The following is a 20,163-nucleotide window of genomic DNA, read 5'->3' as shown; positions in this document are numbered from 1 at the left end:
GCCGCAATCGACAAGTCCCGAACTCGGCTAAGTGAGCTTTTAATTGTCGTTGCAGAGAGAAGGCTCCGAAGCGAGCGGTCCACTAGATCTGAGCGTGCGGAGGGCGTTGTACGGCGGCGCCGACCATCCGGTGGGGACGAGCGAAGGCGACGCGGCGGACGGCGACTGCGACGGCCGCGAGGAGGTGGGCGGCGCGGGCGGCGCGGGCTGCGGGCCCTACCTGCTGTCCGCGTCGTCCGCGTCGACGACGCCGTCGCCCGCGCCGTCTGCCGCCAGCCCGGCGCGCCGCGGGGACAGCCCCGGCGCCGTCGCCAGCCCCAAGCAGCCGCCGCACGCGCCCTCCCCCAAGTCGCCCAGGCGCACACCCAATGGCGTCGTCGCCGTCAAGCCGGAAGTGCTGGTGGCCAACCAGAAGCGCGTCATCGTGTCTCCCACGCGCTCCCTCGGCTCGGACGGGCAGTCGGCCGACGAGGTGGCGCCGCCGCCGCCGCTCTCCTACCCTTCGCCGGTGATAGCGACGCGGCGCGGCCTCGCGCCCTCCTCGTCGGCTTCTCCGTCGCTGGCGACTCCGCCGCCGCAGCCGGTGACGGCCGTGGCGAAGCTGCCGCCGGTGCTGACGCCGGCCGCCGGGTCGCTGCCGCTGCTGGCGCCGGCGGTGGCGGGCGGCGCGCCGGGGGCGGCTTCGGCGCTGCTGGCGGCGCAGCGGGCCGGCGAGCTGCTGGGCGGCCCCGCGGGGGCGGCGGCGGCGGCCGCGGCGCTGCTGCCGCTACTCATGGCGGCCGAACTGCCCGCGCTGCCGCCGCACGTGCTCGTCAAGCAGGGCGTCTCCAAGTGCCGCGAGTGCAACATCGTCTTCTGCAAGCACGAGAACTACGTGGCGCACAAGCGCCACTACTGCTCGGCGCGCCTCGAGGGCGGCGGCGCGGGAGCGTCGGCGGCGTCGGCGGGCTCCGGCGAGGAGGCGGGCGTGCCCGGCGCGGCCGGCCCCTCTTCGGCGCAGTCCCCGCCCGGGGGCGGCTCCCCCACCGGGGGCGGACCCGGCAGTCCCCGTGGCGCCGCCCAGCAGCCGCTGCCCCACAAGACGCTGCTGCAGTTCATCTGCGGAGCCTGCGGCATCAAGTTCACCTCCCTCGACAACCTGAACGCGCACCAGGCCTACTACTGCCCCAAGCGCGCAGAGCTGCCGGCCGCCAAGCCGCCCGAAGACAAGTTGGGCCGCAAGTGCCCCAAGTGCAAGGTGAGTCGGCGCCCGTCTCCTGCTCAGCTGATACCTGCAGGGCTGCGTGAAAAAAGCCGGAAGTCGGTCGCTGTTACTTCATAGATTCGTTACGCAACATATTATTCTGGGCCGTCCCTGTGGGCTCCTCCTGTTCGCCATTGTGGACGCCACAATTAGTTTCCAGTATGTGAGAGGCAGGATCTTTCGTCCAGCCTGGAGATAATGGGTCGGACTTTCTGGAATCCTCCGAAATTGGCTGTGGTATTGGTTTATCACATATTTTTCGAGGGAAGGTAACTTTTTCCTCTGCCGCTCATTGCTTTCCAGCTCGTGAAAATTTCCATCCGCTGTCTATAGTCGAGCAACGTGCGGTAATTGTACCTGTAGGTTTGGGCTAATCTCAGGCCCTAGAGTAAGGAGCTCGAGCGTTTGGGATCCCTATCAGGCCGCATTGAGGGAGGACATAGAAGCAATTCAGAGTCGGGCTGCTACATTTGTTACTGGTAGCTTTGATCATCACGCGAGTGTTACGGAAATGCTTCAGGAACTCGGGTGGGAGTCTCTAGAGGAAAGGGGGCGTTTTTTTCGTGAATCGCTACTGAGAAAATTTAGAGAACCAGCATTTGAGGCTGACTGCAGTACAATTTTACTGCCGCCAACATATATTTCGCGGAAAGACCACAAAGATAAGATAAGAGAGATTATGGCTCGTACAGAGGCACATAGGCAGTCATTTTTCCCTCGTTCTGTTTGGGAGTGGAACAGGGAGAGAAGATCCTAGTTGTGGTACGAGGTACCCTCCGCCACGCACCGTATGGTGGATTGCGGAGTATGTATGTAGATGTAGATGTAGATGTAGGACTTTAATATGGATTTCTTCAATAGATACATTAATTCACGAGGAACGTTTGTATATGCAGAATGAGTCAAAAATTACTTTACAACTTTGCAATGATATAGAAATTTATTGAGGCATCTTACAGAACATGTAGACGTGTCTTTTTATTGCAAATAACCTAAAATTTGACATAAAAGTGTCAAGAGCCATGTTGGTTCGATGTAACCACCTTTCATGAAGATTTAAGAAACCTCGAGCTGTAGCACGGACATTGAATTTTTCGAGCTCGAGTTCCTCGAAGAACGAAATTAGATGTTCGTAATTCTGGAAAATAGCTTTCAGTGAACTTAGTCCACAACACCCCCTGACAGGGCAAAACGGCCAAAGAGATACATGATGAATAAAGCTAGCTCCTTGAGCAGCGCGTATAGGCTGAAATATTGCTAGTCGTTTGGGGGATCTGCGAAAAAACTGGTCATTTCTTTCACATTTAAGTCTTTCGTCATGGTTTCATTCTGCGCTACCTCTTGAGTTTCATGGTTCAAAGAATAGGCCAAAAAGTAAACATACAGAACTCTGATTTTTGCTTGCTACGGTGAAAAATCGCCGGTGATATTTTCTGCTCTGTCAGTAGCAGTACATTTGCATGACTTGATAGCTAGAAAAAATCGAGTGAGAACATCTGTTAAAACATTAACCAATACTTGAACTACAGTTGATTTAGTATTATAGAAACCAAAACATAATTCATTAACCTCAAAATTATCACCACTGACACGTCTAAAGAAAATAAACTTGCTCGTCTTGACAGACACCGCTCGTTTTATCTAGGACTCTGTATCTCAAAATGAACAAAAATGGACTTGTACCACTATTGAAATAAGTCCTTCAACTGTAGTCGTTAAGGTACGGCATCCATCTTCATCATAAGCAACAGTTATAAACAACAGTTACGGAGTAAAGAGGCTGTCCTAGTGCTCTGAAAAAGACAAACATTATTATTAACAAAATAAGGAAAAACATAGATTGCTATTGACGATAAAGATCAGACGTTAAGTTTCAGTCAGGCTCAACGAAAAGATTGTTACACATTTAGCTTTCGGCCAAAGCCTTATTCAGAAAAGGGTACACACATACACAATCCTTCACACAAGCAAGCAAACCTCACTTGATTGCTGCTCGTATTTGAGGCAAGATTTTCAATGATTCCTGAAGAGCCAGTATGAGTACGCAAATCATTTTAATATTACAGTTTAATTTATAACGGCTTCAACTAGAACTGACTCACACAGTATCTGTTATAGCAAACTATAAACTACAAGGTAACATAAAGAACTCTACTCTTCAAAACCCCGAAAAAAATAGTGTATCGCTCACTGAAAGAAAGTCGCTAGAGAACGGCTAACATCGGTTCTTGTGACCATTAAAGTCCCCCTCGCCCCCTATTATTAGCACAATTATTTTCTTACCTTCGGGTGTAACCTCTTAATAGCTAGTCGTTGCTCCCGTGCAGGTGAGAATAGTACATTGTTTTGTTGCCTGATAATTATTTATTTATAATAATTTATCTAGGTAATTACAGGTAATATCGCAATATTTATTTAACGACATTCATGTAAACCCAATGAATCTGCGGGATACGAAGCCAGTTCTGAATAACGCCTGTCCACGCATCAATGTGTAACGTAGCAAGAGTTTCTTACATACACTGAAGAGTTTTTGGTGGCTGAGCAGATGACTTGAGTGATGTGCCGAAGAAATAAAGTATCTTTCAAGACACCTTTTAATGACATATTTCTGGGCATCTACTTGCTCTTCGCCGCGTAATCAGTGCAGTACGCGCTGTGGCGGTTGCAGACTTTGTTGGATCTTTATTCAGCATTTGGACGTGCTGCCGAGACATACCTCTAGAGGCCGGCCTAAGTGTCCGAGCGGTTCTAGGCGCCACAGTCTGGAACCGCGCGACCGCTACGGTCGCAGGTTCGAATTCTGCCTCGAGCATGGATGAGTGTGATGTCCTTAGGTTTAAGTAGTTCTAAGTTCTAGGGGACTAATGACCTCAGAAGTTAAGTCCCATAGTGCTCAGAGCCATTTGAACCATAGCTCTAGAGTGAAACTCACTTTGAAAGCTACAATATTCTTATTATCATCTACTGTATAGTGTAAGTAAAGTCTTTATCGTTGTGCCCTTACTATAGTTAGTGAGACAGTATTTTGTGCTACACACCTAATTATTAAGCGTAATCATTCCCCACAGAGCGAGTTGGCGCGATGGTTGGCACCCTGGACTCTCATTCGGGAGGACGACGGTTCAAACCCACGTCCTGCCATCCTGATTTAGGTTTTTCGTGATTTCCCTAAGTCGCTTCAGGCAAATGCCGGGGTGGTTCCTTTTAAAAGGGCACGGCCGACTTCCTTCCTCATCCTCCTCTGTTCCGATGGGACCGATTACCTCGCTGTTTGGTCCCTTCCTCCAAATCAACCAACCATTCAAAAAAATGGTTCAAGTGGCTCTGAGCACTATGAGACTTAACTTCTAAGGTCATCAGTCCCCTATAACTTAGAACTACTTAAACCTAACTAACCTAAGGACATCACACACATCCATACCCGAGGCAAGATTCGAACCTGCGACCAAAGTGGTCGCGCGGTTCCAGACTGTAGCGCCTAGAACCGCTCGGCCACCACGGCCGGCACCAACCATTCCCCGTGGAAGCAAAAAGTAGATGATTCACCATAGTGCGTCCTCTTCTATTGCGCAGTTGTTTAGACCTTAGAACCAACATACCAATGTGGGTGTTCCGTGGTTTCTTGAAGTAATTTTAGGCGATTGCTTTCACGGGAGCTAATGGTCCTGTTGGGCACATTAAACAACAATTCGTCTAGTTTCGCCAAACGAGTTCATGGCCGGTTTCATTCCCATCCTCCTGTAACTGAGCCAACTCCATTCTGTTGCATCCTAAAAACGTAACTTTTCTTCCTTTTTATGCGCTCTCTTTTAGTACCATATCTTATGCAGCAAATTAAAAAAGTTTGTTAGAGTAGTAACTTTTCACCGAGAAGTAACACTACGGTTGATTTAGTAGTATGTGGCACAAGTCTCCTTCCTTTTCTCCCCTTCAGAAATGGTTCAAATGGTTCTGAGCACTATGGGACTTAACATCTGAGGTCATCAGTCCCCTAGAACGTAGAACTACTTAAACCTAACTAACCCAAGGACATCACACACAGCCATGACCGGGGCAGGATTCTCCCCTTCCTAAATAGTTCTTCTTCAGAAATCCGGCTAATCTCCCTTAGATTTTAAGTAGTTGATAATGCTGTCAGCAATGAGAATCCTGTTTACACAAAGAGCGCCTGCAGAGTACGATGATGTTATCATATGACAAGGAGAACAGAAGCCACAAACAAAATTTGTATCCTTCCCATTAGCACAGTGCACACCAAGCGAAGTTGCGCAGCGGTTAAGGCACTGTACTCGCTTTCGGGGGAACAGTTGTTGAAGTCCAGTCCGTATATCCAGATTTAGACTGTTCGTGGTTTCCCTAAATCGCTAAAGGCACATTCCAGGACGGTTCCTTTGAAAAGAACACAGCCGATTCATTCTTAAATCCGAGTTTGTGCTCCATCTCTAATAACCTCATGGATGGGACGCTAAATTTTAAACTTCCTTCCTGCCTTCCACAAAGGCCTGGTGGCAAAGCTGTCTTACACTGTCGGAACCCTTCTTTCAGAAATGTAAGAAGGAATGATGTCACATATCTTGCCCGATAAATTTGCAAAATGTGTGCCTTTTAAGATTTTTTAAAGAGAAACGCATGTTATTTCGCCTCTCTCAGATCTAGCATCTTGAAGGTCTAACTATAGGCCATAAAAGAGAGGAAGACGAAGATTTTGCGAAGTGCGGATGACAGCAGAGTGTTTGTGGGGCAACCGTATCGTAGAAATGCTTAAACGGACCAGAGACGCTCACAGCTGGCAGAAGGTAGCTGCGTCAGGTACCCGCCGTCACGCCCACTTGTCGACACGCTAAATTTTAGCTGCGCCTGTGGCGCTCAAGGCGGAGGTCAGCAAATAACGCAGCAGTGCAAACTGAGCCACCGAAGAGTGCAGACTCGTTTTTCCAGAGTCTGCTTCTGCAAACCTCCTACCACGTGAGTCGAGCCCAACGCGAGCTGTCCACCGTCGCGCACTGAAGTGTGTTTGGCCCTCCCCGTTCGTTTTCGCTTTCGTTTCGAAGCGCCCGTGAACTGCACGGCGCATCGCGCTCTCGAAGAAAGTTCGCTTCGTTCCGGACACGCGTCCACTGTTCTCCCGCGGTCACGCGATGGGCCGACTCGCTTGTCCCTGAGGAGTGTGTACTCTCCAGGAAACTGTTCGAGTATGACGGTAATGGTAATAGCATTACCGTGATGGCCAGTTAATAGACATTGCAGACATTTCATTTGTTGAGTGTTCCTTTACTCTTTCGTATTCAAATAAGTGTGTCTCTGCAAGCATGCACTTTATCAATTCCTGTCACCACACCGTCACTGTACCCTCTTCCCTTAGCATTGTGCGTGAGTGCGGCAGTAAAGCCTGTCACTGCGCGACTGACATCGTAACACATAGTGTTACGAACCCTCCCAAGAAAGCGACGTGCAGTGACGAACGCTTTGGCGGCCGCGCAAGGCAAGAAACAAAGGATGAGTCGAAAAGTGATGATGTATCTAGAGATTCAACCGCGAATTAAAGCAGCTAAATAATTACAGAAATGAAAGAAACCTGGTAATAATAATTCCCTACATACAGAGGAAGCGAGATCTCTAAAAGGATCGGGGAATTAATGAATTGTTCAAAATGGCGGCGGCCGTTAAAAAGCTTCAAGTCTTGAGGTGCCCACGAACACAGGACATCCTGCCGTCCCAACGGTCGAGGCTGCAACAGGTTAGGAAACTTCTGGGACAAAGAGGAAACGGCCAGATCTATGGCCCTGCAACTGACAGATAGCCTCTTGACCATCCAGCAGGTTGGCACCGAAACTACTGTTTTAAGCCGTGGTCACCCAAGTGTGAGGTGCCGACCAACTAACAAAAGCCTTGAGCATCGCCGATGTAGCCCCATTCTGCAGCGTCTTCTTAGGAGGTTCCCTGGCTGCCGTCTCGCCCCTGACCGCCTATTGTCCATAGCTACGCTCCGCAATGCGACGGTAAAGCTTAACGGCTCGTGACTTTGGGTATGATACTCGGATTCGATCGCCGCTTAGGTCGTTTGGTGATTGCGAGTATTTCACTACGCTACGAGAGAGCAGCAGAGTAAAGTTCACCGAGTTCTGCCCCCTCTCCTCCCCCCCCCTCCCCCTTCCGCCCCTTTGTTGTCGAAACCTAATTCTCACGGTTCAGTATTCTCTCTCTGAAGTGTTCTCAGCTAAATTTTTGTAGCTATAAGTGAATGCTGTTTCTATATGTCGTTCTGTAAAAGTGTCTATGCCAGTGGAGGCTGTCCTCAGTCAAGGATCCGTTGTCTTCTCAGTCAAGGATCCGTTGTCCTGTGTTAATTTCAGAATATATCTGTTTGTGCTGGTTTCTAAATATTTTATGTGTGTTTCCCCAGTATACATTCAAATCAGTGGCTCCCTGCAAGTAGCGTCGCAGTCCTTGCCTTCCCACGGTCTGATATTGGGCAGAATAATAACACGAGACACGTTGGCCTATTTATATCGCCCACTAATTGGGGCAAGCTGCTTTCACTCAGGTAGCTTCGGGCACGAAAACCGTGGCAATCAGTTTAGGTGTGGTAGCGCAACATGCGTTTCGGCTTGACTGGTGACCCGACTTGATTTGAACACGCAACCTTCTGATACGTTCTCCCACTAGTTCTACACACTCCAATTTCGTCCTTAATGAAGCAGTATGTTATTACGATAAAAAATTAGACACCGGCAGCAAAATGAGATATCTATACACTGCAAACAATTTATGGTGTGTGATGAAACGTACTTCGTGTATCACTATCATTTCCTTTACCTGTTCCTTTCGCATATGATGCACGGAGAAATAAGACTCCCCGTGGCATCTGATTTCTCGGATTTTTCAGTCTTGGTGAAGTAACGAGATGTCTGCCTGATTGCTCTGTGATTGACCTACACTGAAGAGCCAAAGAAACTGGTACACCTGCCTAATATCGTGTATGACCCTAGCGAGCACGCACAAGTGCCGCAACAGGACTTGCCATGGACTCGAGTAATGTCTGAAGAAGTAGTGCTGGAGGGAACTGACACCATGAATCCTGCAGGACTGTCCATAAACCCGTAAGAGTACGAGGGGATGGAGATCTCTTGTGAACAGCACATTGCAAGGCATCTCAAACATGCTCAATAATGTTCCTGTCTGGAAAGTTTGGTGGCCAGCGGAGTGTTTTAACTAAGAAGAGTGTTCCTGGAATCACTCTGTAGCAATGCTGGGCGCTGGCATTGCCCACATCGGTCGTGATGCACAATGGACTTGAATGGATGCAGGTTCAAATGGTGCAAATGGCTCTGAGCACTATGGGACTTAACTTCTGAGGTCATCAGTCCCCTAGAACTTAGAACTGCTTGAACCTAACTACCTAAGGACATCATACACACCCATGTCCGAGGCAGGATTCGAACCTGCGACCGTAGCGGTCGCGCGGTTCCAGACTGTAGCGTCTAGAACCGCACGGCCACCCAGGCCGGCTGGATGCAGGTGATCACACAAAATGCTTACGTATGTGTCGCATATAAGAGTCGTATCTACACGTGTCAGGGTCCCGTATCACTCCAACTGCACATGCCATACACCATTACAGAGCCTCCACCAGCTTGAACAGTCCCCTGCTGATATGCAGGGTCCATGGATTTATGAAGTTGTCTCCATACCTGTTCACGTCCATCCGCTCGATACAATCTGAAACGAGACTCGTCCGACCAGGCAACATATTTCCAGTCATCAACACTCCACTGTCGGTGTTGACGGGCCCAGGCGAGGCGTAAAGCTTAGTGTCGTGCAGTCATCAAGAACACACGAGTGGGACTTCGGCTCCGAAAGCCCACATCGATGATGTTTCGTTGACTGGTTCGCACGCTGACACTTGTTGACGGCCCAGCATTGAAATCTGCAGCAGTTTGCGGAAGGGTTACACTTCCGTCACATTGAACGATTCTCTTCAGTCGTCGTTGGTTCCATTATTGCAGCATCTTTTTCCGGCTGCGGGGATGTCTGAGATTTGTTATTTTACCGGACTTCTGATATTCACGCTACATGCGTGAATTGGTCGTACAGGAAAATCTCCACTTCATCGCTCCCTGGGAGATGCTGTGTCCCATCGCTCGTGCGCCGATTATAACACCACGTTCAAACTCACTTAAATCTTGATAACGTACCTTTTTAGCAGCAGTAACCGATTTAACATTTGCGCCAGACACTTGTTCTCTTATACAGGCTCTGTACACCGCACCCCGTCTTCTACTTGTTTACACATTTCTGTATTTGAATACGCATGCCTATACTAGTTACTTTGGCGCTACGGTGTATGAATACACTACTGGCCATTAAAATTGCTACACCAAGAAGAAATGCAGATGATAAACGGGTATTCATTGGACAGATATAGAACTGACATGTGATTACATTTTCACGCAATTTGGGTGCATAGATGCTGAGAAATCAGTACCCAGGACAACCACCTCTGGCCGTAATAACGGCCTTGATACGCCTGGGTATTGAGTCAAACAGAGCTTAGATGGCGTGTAAAGGTACAGCTGCCCATGCAGCTTCAACACGATACCGCAGTTCATCAAGAGTAGTGACTGGCGTATTGTGACGAGCCAGTTGCTCGGCCACCACTGCCGAGACGTTTTCAATTGGTGAGAGATCTGGAGAATGTGCTGGCCAGGGCAACAGTCGAACATTTTCTGTATCCAGAAAGGCCCGTACAGGACCTGCAACATGCGGTCGTGCATTATCCTGCTGAAATGTAGAGTTTCGCAGGGATCGAATGAAGGTTAGAGCCACGGATCGTAACACATCTGAAATGTAACGTCCACTGTTCAAAGTGCCGTCAATGCGAACAAGAGGTGACCGAGACGCGTAACTAATGGCACCCCATACCATCACGCCGGACGATACGCCAGTATGGCGATGACGAATACACGCTTCCAATGTGTGTGTGTTCACCGCGACGTCGCCAAACACGGATGCGACCATCATGATGCTGTAAACAGAACCTGGATTTATCCGAAAAAATGACGTTTAGCCATTCGTGCACCCAGGTTCGTCGTTGAGCACACCATCGCAGGCGCTCCTGTCTGTGATGCAGCGTCAAGGGTAACCGCAGCCACGGTCTCCGAGCTGACAATCCGTGCTGCTGCAAACGTCGTCGAACTGTTCGTGCAGATGGTTGTTGTCTTGCAAACGTCCCCATCTGTTGACTCAGGGATCGAGACGTGGCTGTACGATCCGTTACATCTGTCATCTCGACAGCTAGTGATACGATGCCGTTATAATCCAGCACGGGCTTCCGTATTACCCTCCTGAACCCACCGATTCGATATTCTGCTAATAGTCATTGGGTCTCGACCAAAGTGAGCAGCAGTTCCGCGATATGATAAACCGCAATCGCGATAGGCTACAATCCGACCTTTATCAAAGTCGGAAACGTGATGGTACGCATTTCTCCTCCTTACAACAACGTTTGTCCAGGCAACGCCGGTCAACTGCTGTTTGTGTATGAGAAATCGGTTGGAAACTGTCCTCATCTCAGCACGTTGTTAAGTGTCGCCACCGGCGCCAACCTTGTGTGAATGCTCTGAAAAGCTAATCATTTGCATATCACAGCATCCTCTTCCTGTCGGTTAAATTTCGTGTCTGTAGCGCGTTGTCTTCGTGGTGTAGCAATTTTAATGACCAGTAGTGTACATTCTCGGAATTTCGAGAGAGACCTCTCCGCGCTGCAGAACGGCTCCCTCGTAGCGTCTGCAGCTCAGTGGCTCACGTGCAGTCAGAAAGCGTAGCTGGTGTTGGCACAGGTGCTGGTGCCGGCAGAGCAGGTGGGGACGCACCAGTGCTGCGGCAGCGGCGCGGGGGTTGCCGGCGCGGGTGGCGGCGGGGGCGGCGCCGGCGCGGGCTGGAAGTGCCCCTGCTGCGAGGTGGTGAGCCCGACGGCGAGCGCCGCCCAGCGCCACATGGACACGCACAGCGGCGTGCGCGCCTTCCGCTGCACCATCTGCCGCTACAAGGGCAACACGCTGCGCGGCATGCGCACCCACATCCGCATGCACTTCGAGAAGAGGACCGCCGACCTGCAGGTACGTCTGCTGGCAAACTGAACAACCGGCCAAAAGTACTTTTCAAAGGCTTCTGTTTCAATGCCATTACCAACTGAGATCTTTGATTATTGGGAAATGCGTGATATCTTTGCTTAGTGGATGGTAAACAGAAACATCGAATTTAAAACCCAGGTCTGAGATCGCATCTGACACGAGCAATATTATGAAGTGTTTGTCTGCCTCAGGCATGATGATTAAAGTAAGACAACATTCAGACCTCTGGGACGTACGTAAGTAGGTATTAAAGTTTCACTTTATGTCTTACCAAAGACAGGCACATTAGCATGTTTTTCTTATCCACAAGACGTATGAAGTGGTGCTAAATATTAAAATATTCTTGTACTGTGCAGGGGCGGACGGTATGCTGCTGACAAATAAATTACTGTAATTGGTAAAGTTAGCTTTCCGAAGCTGGGCTTCATGCCTGAAAGCAGTGATGACATTAAAATATGAGTGTTGGGCTCCATGTGGTTCCTAAGTCGTGCAGCGACCGTAAACCATAAAATTACCAAATATGCAGCAACCAGTCGCAAAATCATGTTTTATTTATTCACTTTTGCAAATACGATTTCAACTGATTAACAGCCATCATCGGTGCTTTCAACCAATATGTGCCCTGACTAGTAATACTGTCTTAAGCAGAGGTCAAACATAAAGTTCGAGAAGAACTTTGACCTAGAACTACCATTCATTCCTACACATTCCTCCTTTGCCAACTTCATGATTTTCACAGCCATTTTTTCAGTGGGGGATTCTACCAGTTCACAATAGTACCCAAATCTGGTTGGAGGTGATGGAAAGTTCATGGTACCACAAAAGAGCTCACCAGCAGCAAATCGTTTTCTGATGGATCGAACACCGTACACAAGATTAATATTCACATCGATCACTTTAAATCGCCCTTCTTCACAATAAAGACTGCTATATGAATTGTAGAAGGTCACTTCGTGTTTGCAACGTGTACAGATTAAGCTAAACCAAAATGCTTTGTAGTTTCCAGTTCCACTGCTATACACATTTTGCACAGAACACTTTTCCTTCATCACAGTCCAATATTCAGTACTTTGTTCATATTGTCATTGGCACTAATATATTCACAAAATCTATCACCTTCACCAGTCAATTTCTTGCTAGAAGATGTCTCTTGTGTCAGCCTTGTGTTGCTTAGCAGAACAACTCATTCTTTCCATAATTACAGCATCACAAGCTGGTATTATACGGACATCGTATCGTGGCAGTTTTAGGTGGGGAGTGTTTTGAAGTATGGTTGCGTAAGCTACCGGTAGAGATCGAGCCTGAACTACCACTGTCAATCGCAGCAAACAATTGCGCTATAGCCATTACCAAGTGATTTGTGTGCTCCATCTTGCTTGGTATTGTGGATTGCTTGTTTCTTTTTCCTTCTTTTGAAATGAGTGAACGGTGCGTAACGGGATTCGAATGCTACTCTCATCACAACAAAATGATCAGCGGTCCCTACGACCGTTAAGTCATTTCTGCTTTCGTGGAAGCACAGAACACGGACACAGGATGGCAGCTCTTGGATAGGCAGGCGGGATTTATTGCCCCGCACCGCTCCTCTCCCCTTTTATTCACAGTTGCGGCCGATGCCACGATATACTGTCCGCATAATATCAGTATTAATTTTCTTTTCCCTATGTTCTTTGTTCTTCCTCTTCTTATACACACGATTATTAAAACGAGGCATGGTAACCTAAAGAACGCTTTACACAAGGAGTATAATATTATCACGAAACCAACAACAACAAAAATGGGATGTCAAGCGACTTTAGCACTTCATTGGTGATAGGTAACAGTGTAGCCAAAGTTTGCACACCCACTAGAAGGATAATGTAAGGAAATATTCAACTTCATGACGATAAAATACCAAGAATTCAGAAGAGGCAGCCAGTTCCACTCAGCAGCTCTACCCACTTCCTCTGAGAGGACGTATAAAACCAGCAGTATATGCACTTATAGGGCGAGCAGAATGATAAATCAAAGTTGATAAATATAAACTCCAACAGAAGTCTGTTGCTAGGGTGCATTTGATTAGAAATTCTACACATTGATCTTTTGCTGAAACGTTTGAGTTCAGCTACTTACGCTATTTGGGTTATCGCCAATTTTGGCGATAAACATATCAGTAAATTAGCCTACTACGCCTGTTTCATTCACTGCTTTCATATGTCATCACTTTTGCGATAATTAATTATCAAGAGAAAAAGTATTCATTGCACAAAAGCGTGTAGTCTGAGTAGTAGCTGGAGCCCACGCAAAACCACCATGCAGACATTTGTTTAAGGAGCTAGGGATAATCACAGTACCATGACAATACGTATATTCACTTATAAAATTAGTTATTAATAACCCATCACCATTCAGAAAAAATACCAAAGTGTATAAGCTACAGCGTCCGCAGCTCGTGGTCTTGCGGTAGCGTTCTCGCTTCCTGCGCACGGGGTCCCGGGTACGATTCCCGGCGGGATCAGGGAATTTTCCTGCCTCGTGATGACTGGGTGTGCTTGTGTCCTCTTCATCATCATCACTCATCCTCATTACGGTCGGAAGAAGGAAACGGCAAACCACCTCCACTAGGACCTTGCCTAGTAAGGCGGTGCGGGTCTCCCGCATCGTTCCCCTACGCTCTGTAGAGAAGCATGGGACTTCATTTCCACTTTTTTTCCATAGCTACAGCCCTAGTAGAAAAGAAGATCACTATTCTGTGTTAAATCCGGTTTTGACACAGGAACGAGTGAACTATGCTGCCACAAAAGTCTTTGGTCATTTACCAAACGGCATAAAAAGTATGATAGATAGCTAATCAGGATTTAAAAAGAAATTAAAAGAAGTTTTGAATAACAGCTCCATCTACTCAGTATATGGATTTTTAGATACCAAGTAGTAATCGTTAAAAAAATCGTATACAGAAATCTTATGTTAAACTGACACGTTCTACAGCATTATGAAATGTCGTATTCATGATCTTTAGATCAATTTTTAGTGTAATGTAATACCTTGAAAACGATGTTCAAATTAATTTTTAGTAGTAAAAAAGAAAAATGTTTTTTATCACCTCCGGCTCTGCTTAACCGATTGGCTGTATTGTTTGACGCAGGAGGAGAATTACATCACTTGCATCACTGGAGAGGACGCGGTGCACCAGCCGCAGCAACCGCAGCCGGGGGCGGCGCCGGCGCCAACTCCCACCCCCGCTTCGGCGCCCGCCCCCGCGCCCACCTCTGCCACGGACGCGTACCCCGAGTCACCCAGCGACGGCGGCGACTCGGGCCGCATCGACAAACTGCACTTCTGCGACGCTTGCAGCTACAACTCCTCCTACAAGGGCAACGTGGTGCGCCACTGCAAGCTGGTGCACAGCGGCCGGGCTGGCGTCGGCGTCGCGACTGCCGACGACGCCGCCTCGTCGTCGTCTTCGTCGTCGTCGTCGTCCTGCTCCTCGGCGGCGGACCGCAAGTCCGGCGGCGCGACGGCAGACGCGGCCGTGGCGGCCACGACGGTGGCGGCGGCCGCCGCTACGCCGAGGGCGGGCGCGGACGCCGATGCGTCGGTGGTGAAGCGCGAGCCCGCAGAGGGCGAGGGCGCCGTGTCCGCCGTCAAGACGGAGCCCGGCGCCGACGACGCCGCCGCCGAGGACGCCGCCGCCGCCGGAGCGCCGGCCGACGAGCACGGCGCCGCCGCCGAGGTCAATCTGGCCCGGCCCAAGTACTGCAAGTCGTGCGACATCTCGTTCCAGTACCTCTCGACCTTCATCGCGCACAAGAAGTACTACTGCTCCAGCCACGCGGCCGAAAACTCCGCCAACAACAGGACGACGGAGGCGTCCGTTCTGTAGGGAGGTCGCAAAATCTCATCCAAATTGCCTGTTACGTCGTCCTCGTAACAATTCTCGTGTAATTATTTATTCGTAAGTTCTGTGGATTTGTCACATTGTGATGACATTTGTAGATTTACGTCGTTGTTGAAAATCGTGTTCGTGTACATGTTCTGTAGTAATCTATTTTAACTGCCGGTGACTGTGGTGCCGTACAGACAGACAGGGTTCTGACACGTGTGAGAAATATTGTCGTACGTTAAATGTTTTGCATACATATATATATATTGTTTAGTACAAATAATTTTTTAAAATATTCTCATTAGTCAAATCTGATACACGTGCACAAGGCAACTAAAAAATATCTCAGCGAGCGCTCTTTTAATTTTTATTCTCATTAGATGATTCATAATTTTCATAATGTCTTCCTTCAGTTAACTTTCGAGTTTAGAACTTGCCGGCTCCGTGATAGATTTATGCTCTTGTTAATACTATTAAGACGTGAAGTTCTGTGATATAAATGAAATACAGAATAAGCAGAATGTAAAATTAAAGTTATACAAGTCTGCATCACTGGCAGATATTGGTGAAACAATTTCGGATGAGGACATATGTATGTACTGTGCATAAATGAAAATTTGCCCCCTCATGTTTTAATATGAAACATGGATTTCTTTTAGATCCTTAGATTCATACAGTACTTGAATCTCTCTGTTATAGTGGTTTAGAACAAAGTAACCAATAATGTATTTTAACTGGGAATATTCCCCTCATAGCAGCCTGACAACATTTGATGTCAAGAAACAAATTCCTCTCACACTAGGTAAGAAAATAGAGACACTCTCTCTTACTCATGGAATCCCTAATAATAAACGTGAGATTGTTAATATACATACAAAGTTTATCACTGCTGTGAAACTTATGGTATAAGGTGTTGTCTTGGCAATTCAAGAACAGCTCTCATCAAAACATAAACCTCTAAGACTTCCTATAACAAATGAAATGATTTTCAGAAGCAAGAAAACGTATTTATGGGGAGTAAAACACACTATAAAAGTTTCTCTCTTATTTACACATTCATGTTGGGAACTGGCTTTTGTCTTACAACTTAACTGGGAAACAATTAACATTGTCAGATATGATAGTACAGAGAATGTACCTTCAAGTGGGACAGTAGTGCCTCACTTACTCTCAGTTTTGCTTCTGCCAGTAAAACAAAGCAATTATCATACTTCCCACAATATTAAAATATGGCAAAATATAAATCACAGTGAAACTTAACATCTACAGTAAGTTCAGTACAGCCGAAGCAGACCTAATTTATCATCTACATGCATTATAAAAGCAATCCATAGCTCTTGTAAGTTTCAACAATCCTCTTCATACACCATATCTATAACATAATTCCTTCTATAATAGCACCGGTATGTTTTAGGATGATAAATACTCTATTCCAATGATTAATTTAACTGAATTTCGTATTCCAAAATAGCACTCAGTTTTAATGTTCGTTATTTCAAAGCATTTTTTGAGATATTCCTGCAAGCTACCATTTACAGTGACAATAATCTCTTGGGCCATGAACTTATATTTGGAAACACAAAACATACTTGTGCCTTTGCACTGTATGTATGTAAGTAAAACATCCCTGGTTTTGTTTTATAACCCTTAAATACATAAGTGCTATACCTAGGAGGGATGGGAGAGCTCACTGAAACGAAAATTTCGATACTAAAGTGACACTATTTGGGCACATTGAAAACTGAATGAAAATGAATCTCTTGTGGACAATATGCTAGTGTGGAAGTTTCATTTATTACAATTTAACAATTTTATATTGTCTTAACAGATCAAATGAAATATTGTTATAATGAGGCCAGTGAATATGTACAGGAGATAAAGCACTAGTAACTCTAAATTACAGGCAATTTACTGTTGCAGCACAAGTATATTAAATGTCTCTGAGATGAACGATCTTAAGCCTATGCTACCGAATTTTCTGCAGTAATGAATGTTAGTAGATCTGATGCAGTATGAGTGAAATTTTGGCAACTGTAATCAATGCTACTGAAGAAAATTTTTAAACTATGCAAGACTGATAAAGAAAAAGCTTTTCCCACAGCACATCAGCACATATTTTTTCTCCAGAAAAGAATGATTTAGAAGCCTCTTAATGATTAAGCAAATGTCACACAATTTAACAACTCTCTTCAGAAGGGTTTTTTTGTCTTTTTTTAAAGATAGCAATTATTGCAAATGGAAATACTACATCGCAGGAGTGACAAGAAGATAGAGATCTCTTTCTTCTCTTTAGTTTTTCAACATTCTTTCCATATTGACTAATCCAATTCTCAACCACTTTTCTTTCTCAGTGCAACAAATTTACAAGTATCCTTTTATGACTACACAGTATATAATGCTATAGTTAGCGGAAATAACTGGCAGAAAATGCAATGAAGCAGTAGGGGTAAAGAACACTGGCCAAAATGCCGGTTAAATACAGCTATCTGAAACATAAAAGAGCATATTTGAGTTTTCACTCCTATCGTGTTTCTGTTGTAATTTGAAGAGGAGGATACTTGACTGCCAGATTCTTTAAGTCAACATTATCTATGATTGATTGAGAAGCTATGAGTAAAAGTGTATGTCATAGTCCATTCTAGAATCTCAGCCTTAAAATATGTGAAAAATCATCTGAAATATGAGCACTAAAGACAGCAATGATCATTACAACCATAAGGCAAACAAAAGTTAGTTCCAAATGTAAACTCAAAAAAAGTCTTTCTTTTCTTTCTTAGATACATCTGACAGATCTTAAAGCCAGTGTATCTTAGAAAGTGAATGTTCACCAAGTATAATATTCAAAAATTTACAGCATACAAACCTGGTTTTAATGCTGAATTCAGTGCCAAAGGCAACAGGATAATCACAAAATTTTCTGTGTTGAAAAGAACATAAACACAGAACAGTGGTATAAAAATTTATAATTCCACTTACCAAATCAGAAAATCATAAATGATTTTATGTGTACTATTCCTGATAAGTTTCACACAAACCTGATTCATAAAACCTTAGCAATTAAATTAATTCATTTTATTGATTGTATAGGTAATTAACCTCTGTCACTGTTGTTGATCAGATGTTATCTTAAATCACACTACCTACAAGCAGTTGTCTTCCATTACAAACAGTTCATGATGTCATTAAATGTAACTAGTTATTTTTACTTCATATTGTTGTTATAAATTTATGTTGTTTCTAGAAACGAAGCTAATCTCTCTTGCATGTATTTCACATCATTTACATTAATGCCTTATCACAAGCATATTCCTCAAAGACTCATACAAATAACAAGAGAAAAATATTACAGTACACATCTATGACCTATACCTAAATTCAACAATGAATTTTGGAGTTCATTTGACTGCATTGAGGGTGATATCTCAGATCTATCTGTGTAGAATATAGAAAATTTTTCCATATTATTTGACATAAACTTATATGTGTACACTTATCTTGAAACAGTTGACTGTGAGGATTATTACATGTGAATGAATGAAATTGAAGCTATTATAATAGAGATTTGTTTTAAAAGGAATGAATATTGTATCTGTAGAATGAGATGTTTTGTAGGTTATATATGTCGTTGTGCATGTGTGGCGTATATTTGTTCTAGATTGTGTAAATGCTGCCCCCTTGTTAATGTAACATTATCCCCTTGCCAAAGGTTTATATGAGTTGAAAAATATATGAATTGAAAAAACACACCTTTGACTGTAAGCTTTGAATCTTTTTGACTTTTTATATTTTGTGGATAACCTTCAACATAGTAGCTGTATAGTATGATAGCTCTGTGTAAAGTTACTGTTTGTAAATGAAAATGTGTTGAAAACTGTTGGTGCTACATAGGAATTATAGTATCCAATGCAGCTCGCACTCATGCTGCCAGTCATTGCGAGGATAAATCAGCCATACCCGGAGACAATAAATTATTTATTTGTAACCTCTGTACTGATTTCTGTGCAAAATCCCATCAACATTTTCTCCTTTATATAACATTCACGTAATATAAATTAAAAATCTATTTTCAGAGAAAAATCCTGAAGTTAAATGAAGGACTACAATACTATTGTAAGACACAGGAAGTTACGAAACTGAGTAACCTGCAGTACACTGTAAACTTGTTTCATTATTTTTGGCAAGAACATTCAGCGTTGTTACGATTGTAAACTTGGTGAATACTGCTGAAAGAATATAAGAAGGTATGCTATGAAGATGTTCAGTAAAACTGACTTCAAACATTAAATTGTTCAAAGACTATGTTATAAATAAGAATAAACATCTCTCTCTCTACTGTAGTCAAGTAAGTGAATCTGTCTTACAATCGCAAATATGGCAGGAAGGGAAATATCAAACTTACAGTAGTACTGCAACAGAACTGTTACGAGCCTGATGCAACAATAACAGAGGATCTCAGTAAAATATAGAAACTTTAAGGAAATTCCAACAGAATAGTTCATAATTGCTTGATAAAAATGTACTTTTGGATTTCTCATTACTTCTGCTGGTTTTCATAAATCAAGTAAAATCAGGAAATCGCAACTTAAAACTTAAATTCCGAATGTGATGAAATTTATCCAAAACCGAGAATTCTAGTTACATTGTAAATAAAACATGAAAACAAATTTTGAGGCAAATAATTTGTTTTCATACTTCTTGTACACCAATGAGCCAGAACATAATGACCACCTTCTCATTGGCATATTGGTCCACTAGCAGCTGTCTGCTGAGCACAGATTTAATACGTCATTCGTAGATTTCCGGAGGTCGCGGCACCAGATGTTTAAGTCAGTCTCATAAATTATGGGCCAGTGAACTGTGTGTGTGGACCTGGTGACCGACAGCATCTCATGATGAAGAATGTTGGCAACATCTTTCACGTA

At 45.2% G+C, this 20,163-nt stretch overlaps 1 protein-coding gene across 1 annotated transcript in view; it reads left to right on the top strand.

Annotated features, from left to right (window-relative positions):
- Positions 1 to 19,223, top strand: part of LOC126088327 (zinc finger protein ush) — a 47,755-nt gene extending 28,532 nt beyond the window's left edge. Inside the window, exons 6-10 of the mRNA XM_049906460.1 lie at positions 56 to 606; positions 745 to 937; positions 1,001 to 1,237; positions 11,086 to 11,364; positions 14,504 to 19,223. Coding sequence (XP_049762417.1) covers positions 56 to 606; positions 745 to 937; positions 1,001 to 1,237; positions 11,086 to 11,364; positions 14,504 to 15,241 — 1,998 coding nt within the window. The 3' untranslated portion in view covers positions 15,242 to 19,223. The remainder of the gene's footprint in view (positions 1 to 55; positions 607 to 744; positions 938 to 1,000; positions 1,238 to 11,085; positions 11,365 to 14,503) is intronic.
- The last annotated feature ends 940 nt before the right edge of the window (positions 19,224 to 20,163 follow it).

Source organism: Schistocerca cancellata, chromosome 6, assembly GCF_023864275.1.
Source record: "Schistocerca cancellata isolate TAMUIC-IGC-003103 chromosome 6, iqSchCanc2.1, whole genome shotgun sequence".
In the NCBI taxonomy this organism is placed as follows: domain Eukaryota; kingdom Metazoa; phylum Arthropoda; class Insecta; order Orthoptera; family Acrididae; genus Schistocerca; species Schistocerca cancellata.
Note: the sequence above shows the minus strand (reverse complement) of the source record. Positions and strands in the feature narration are given on the sequence as shown.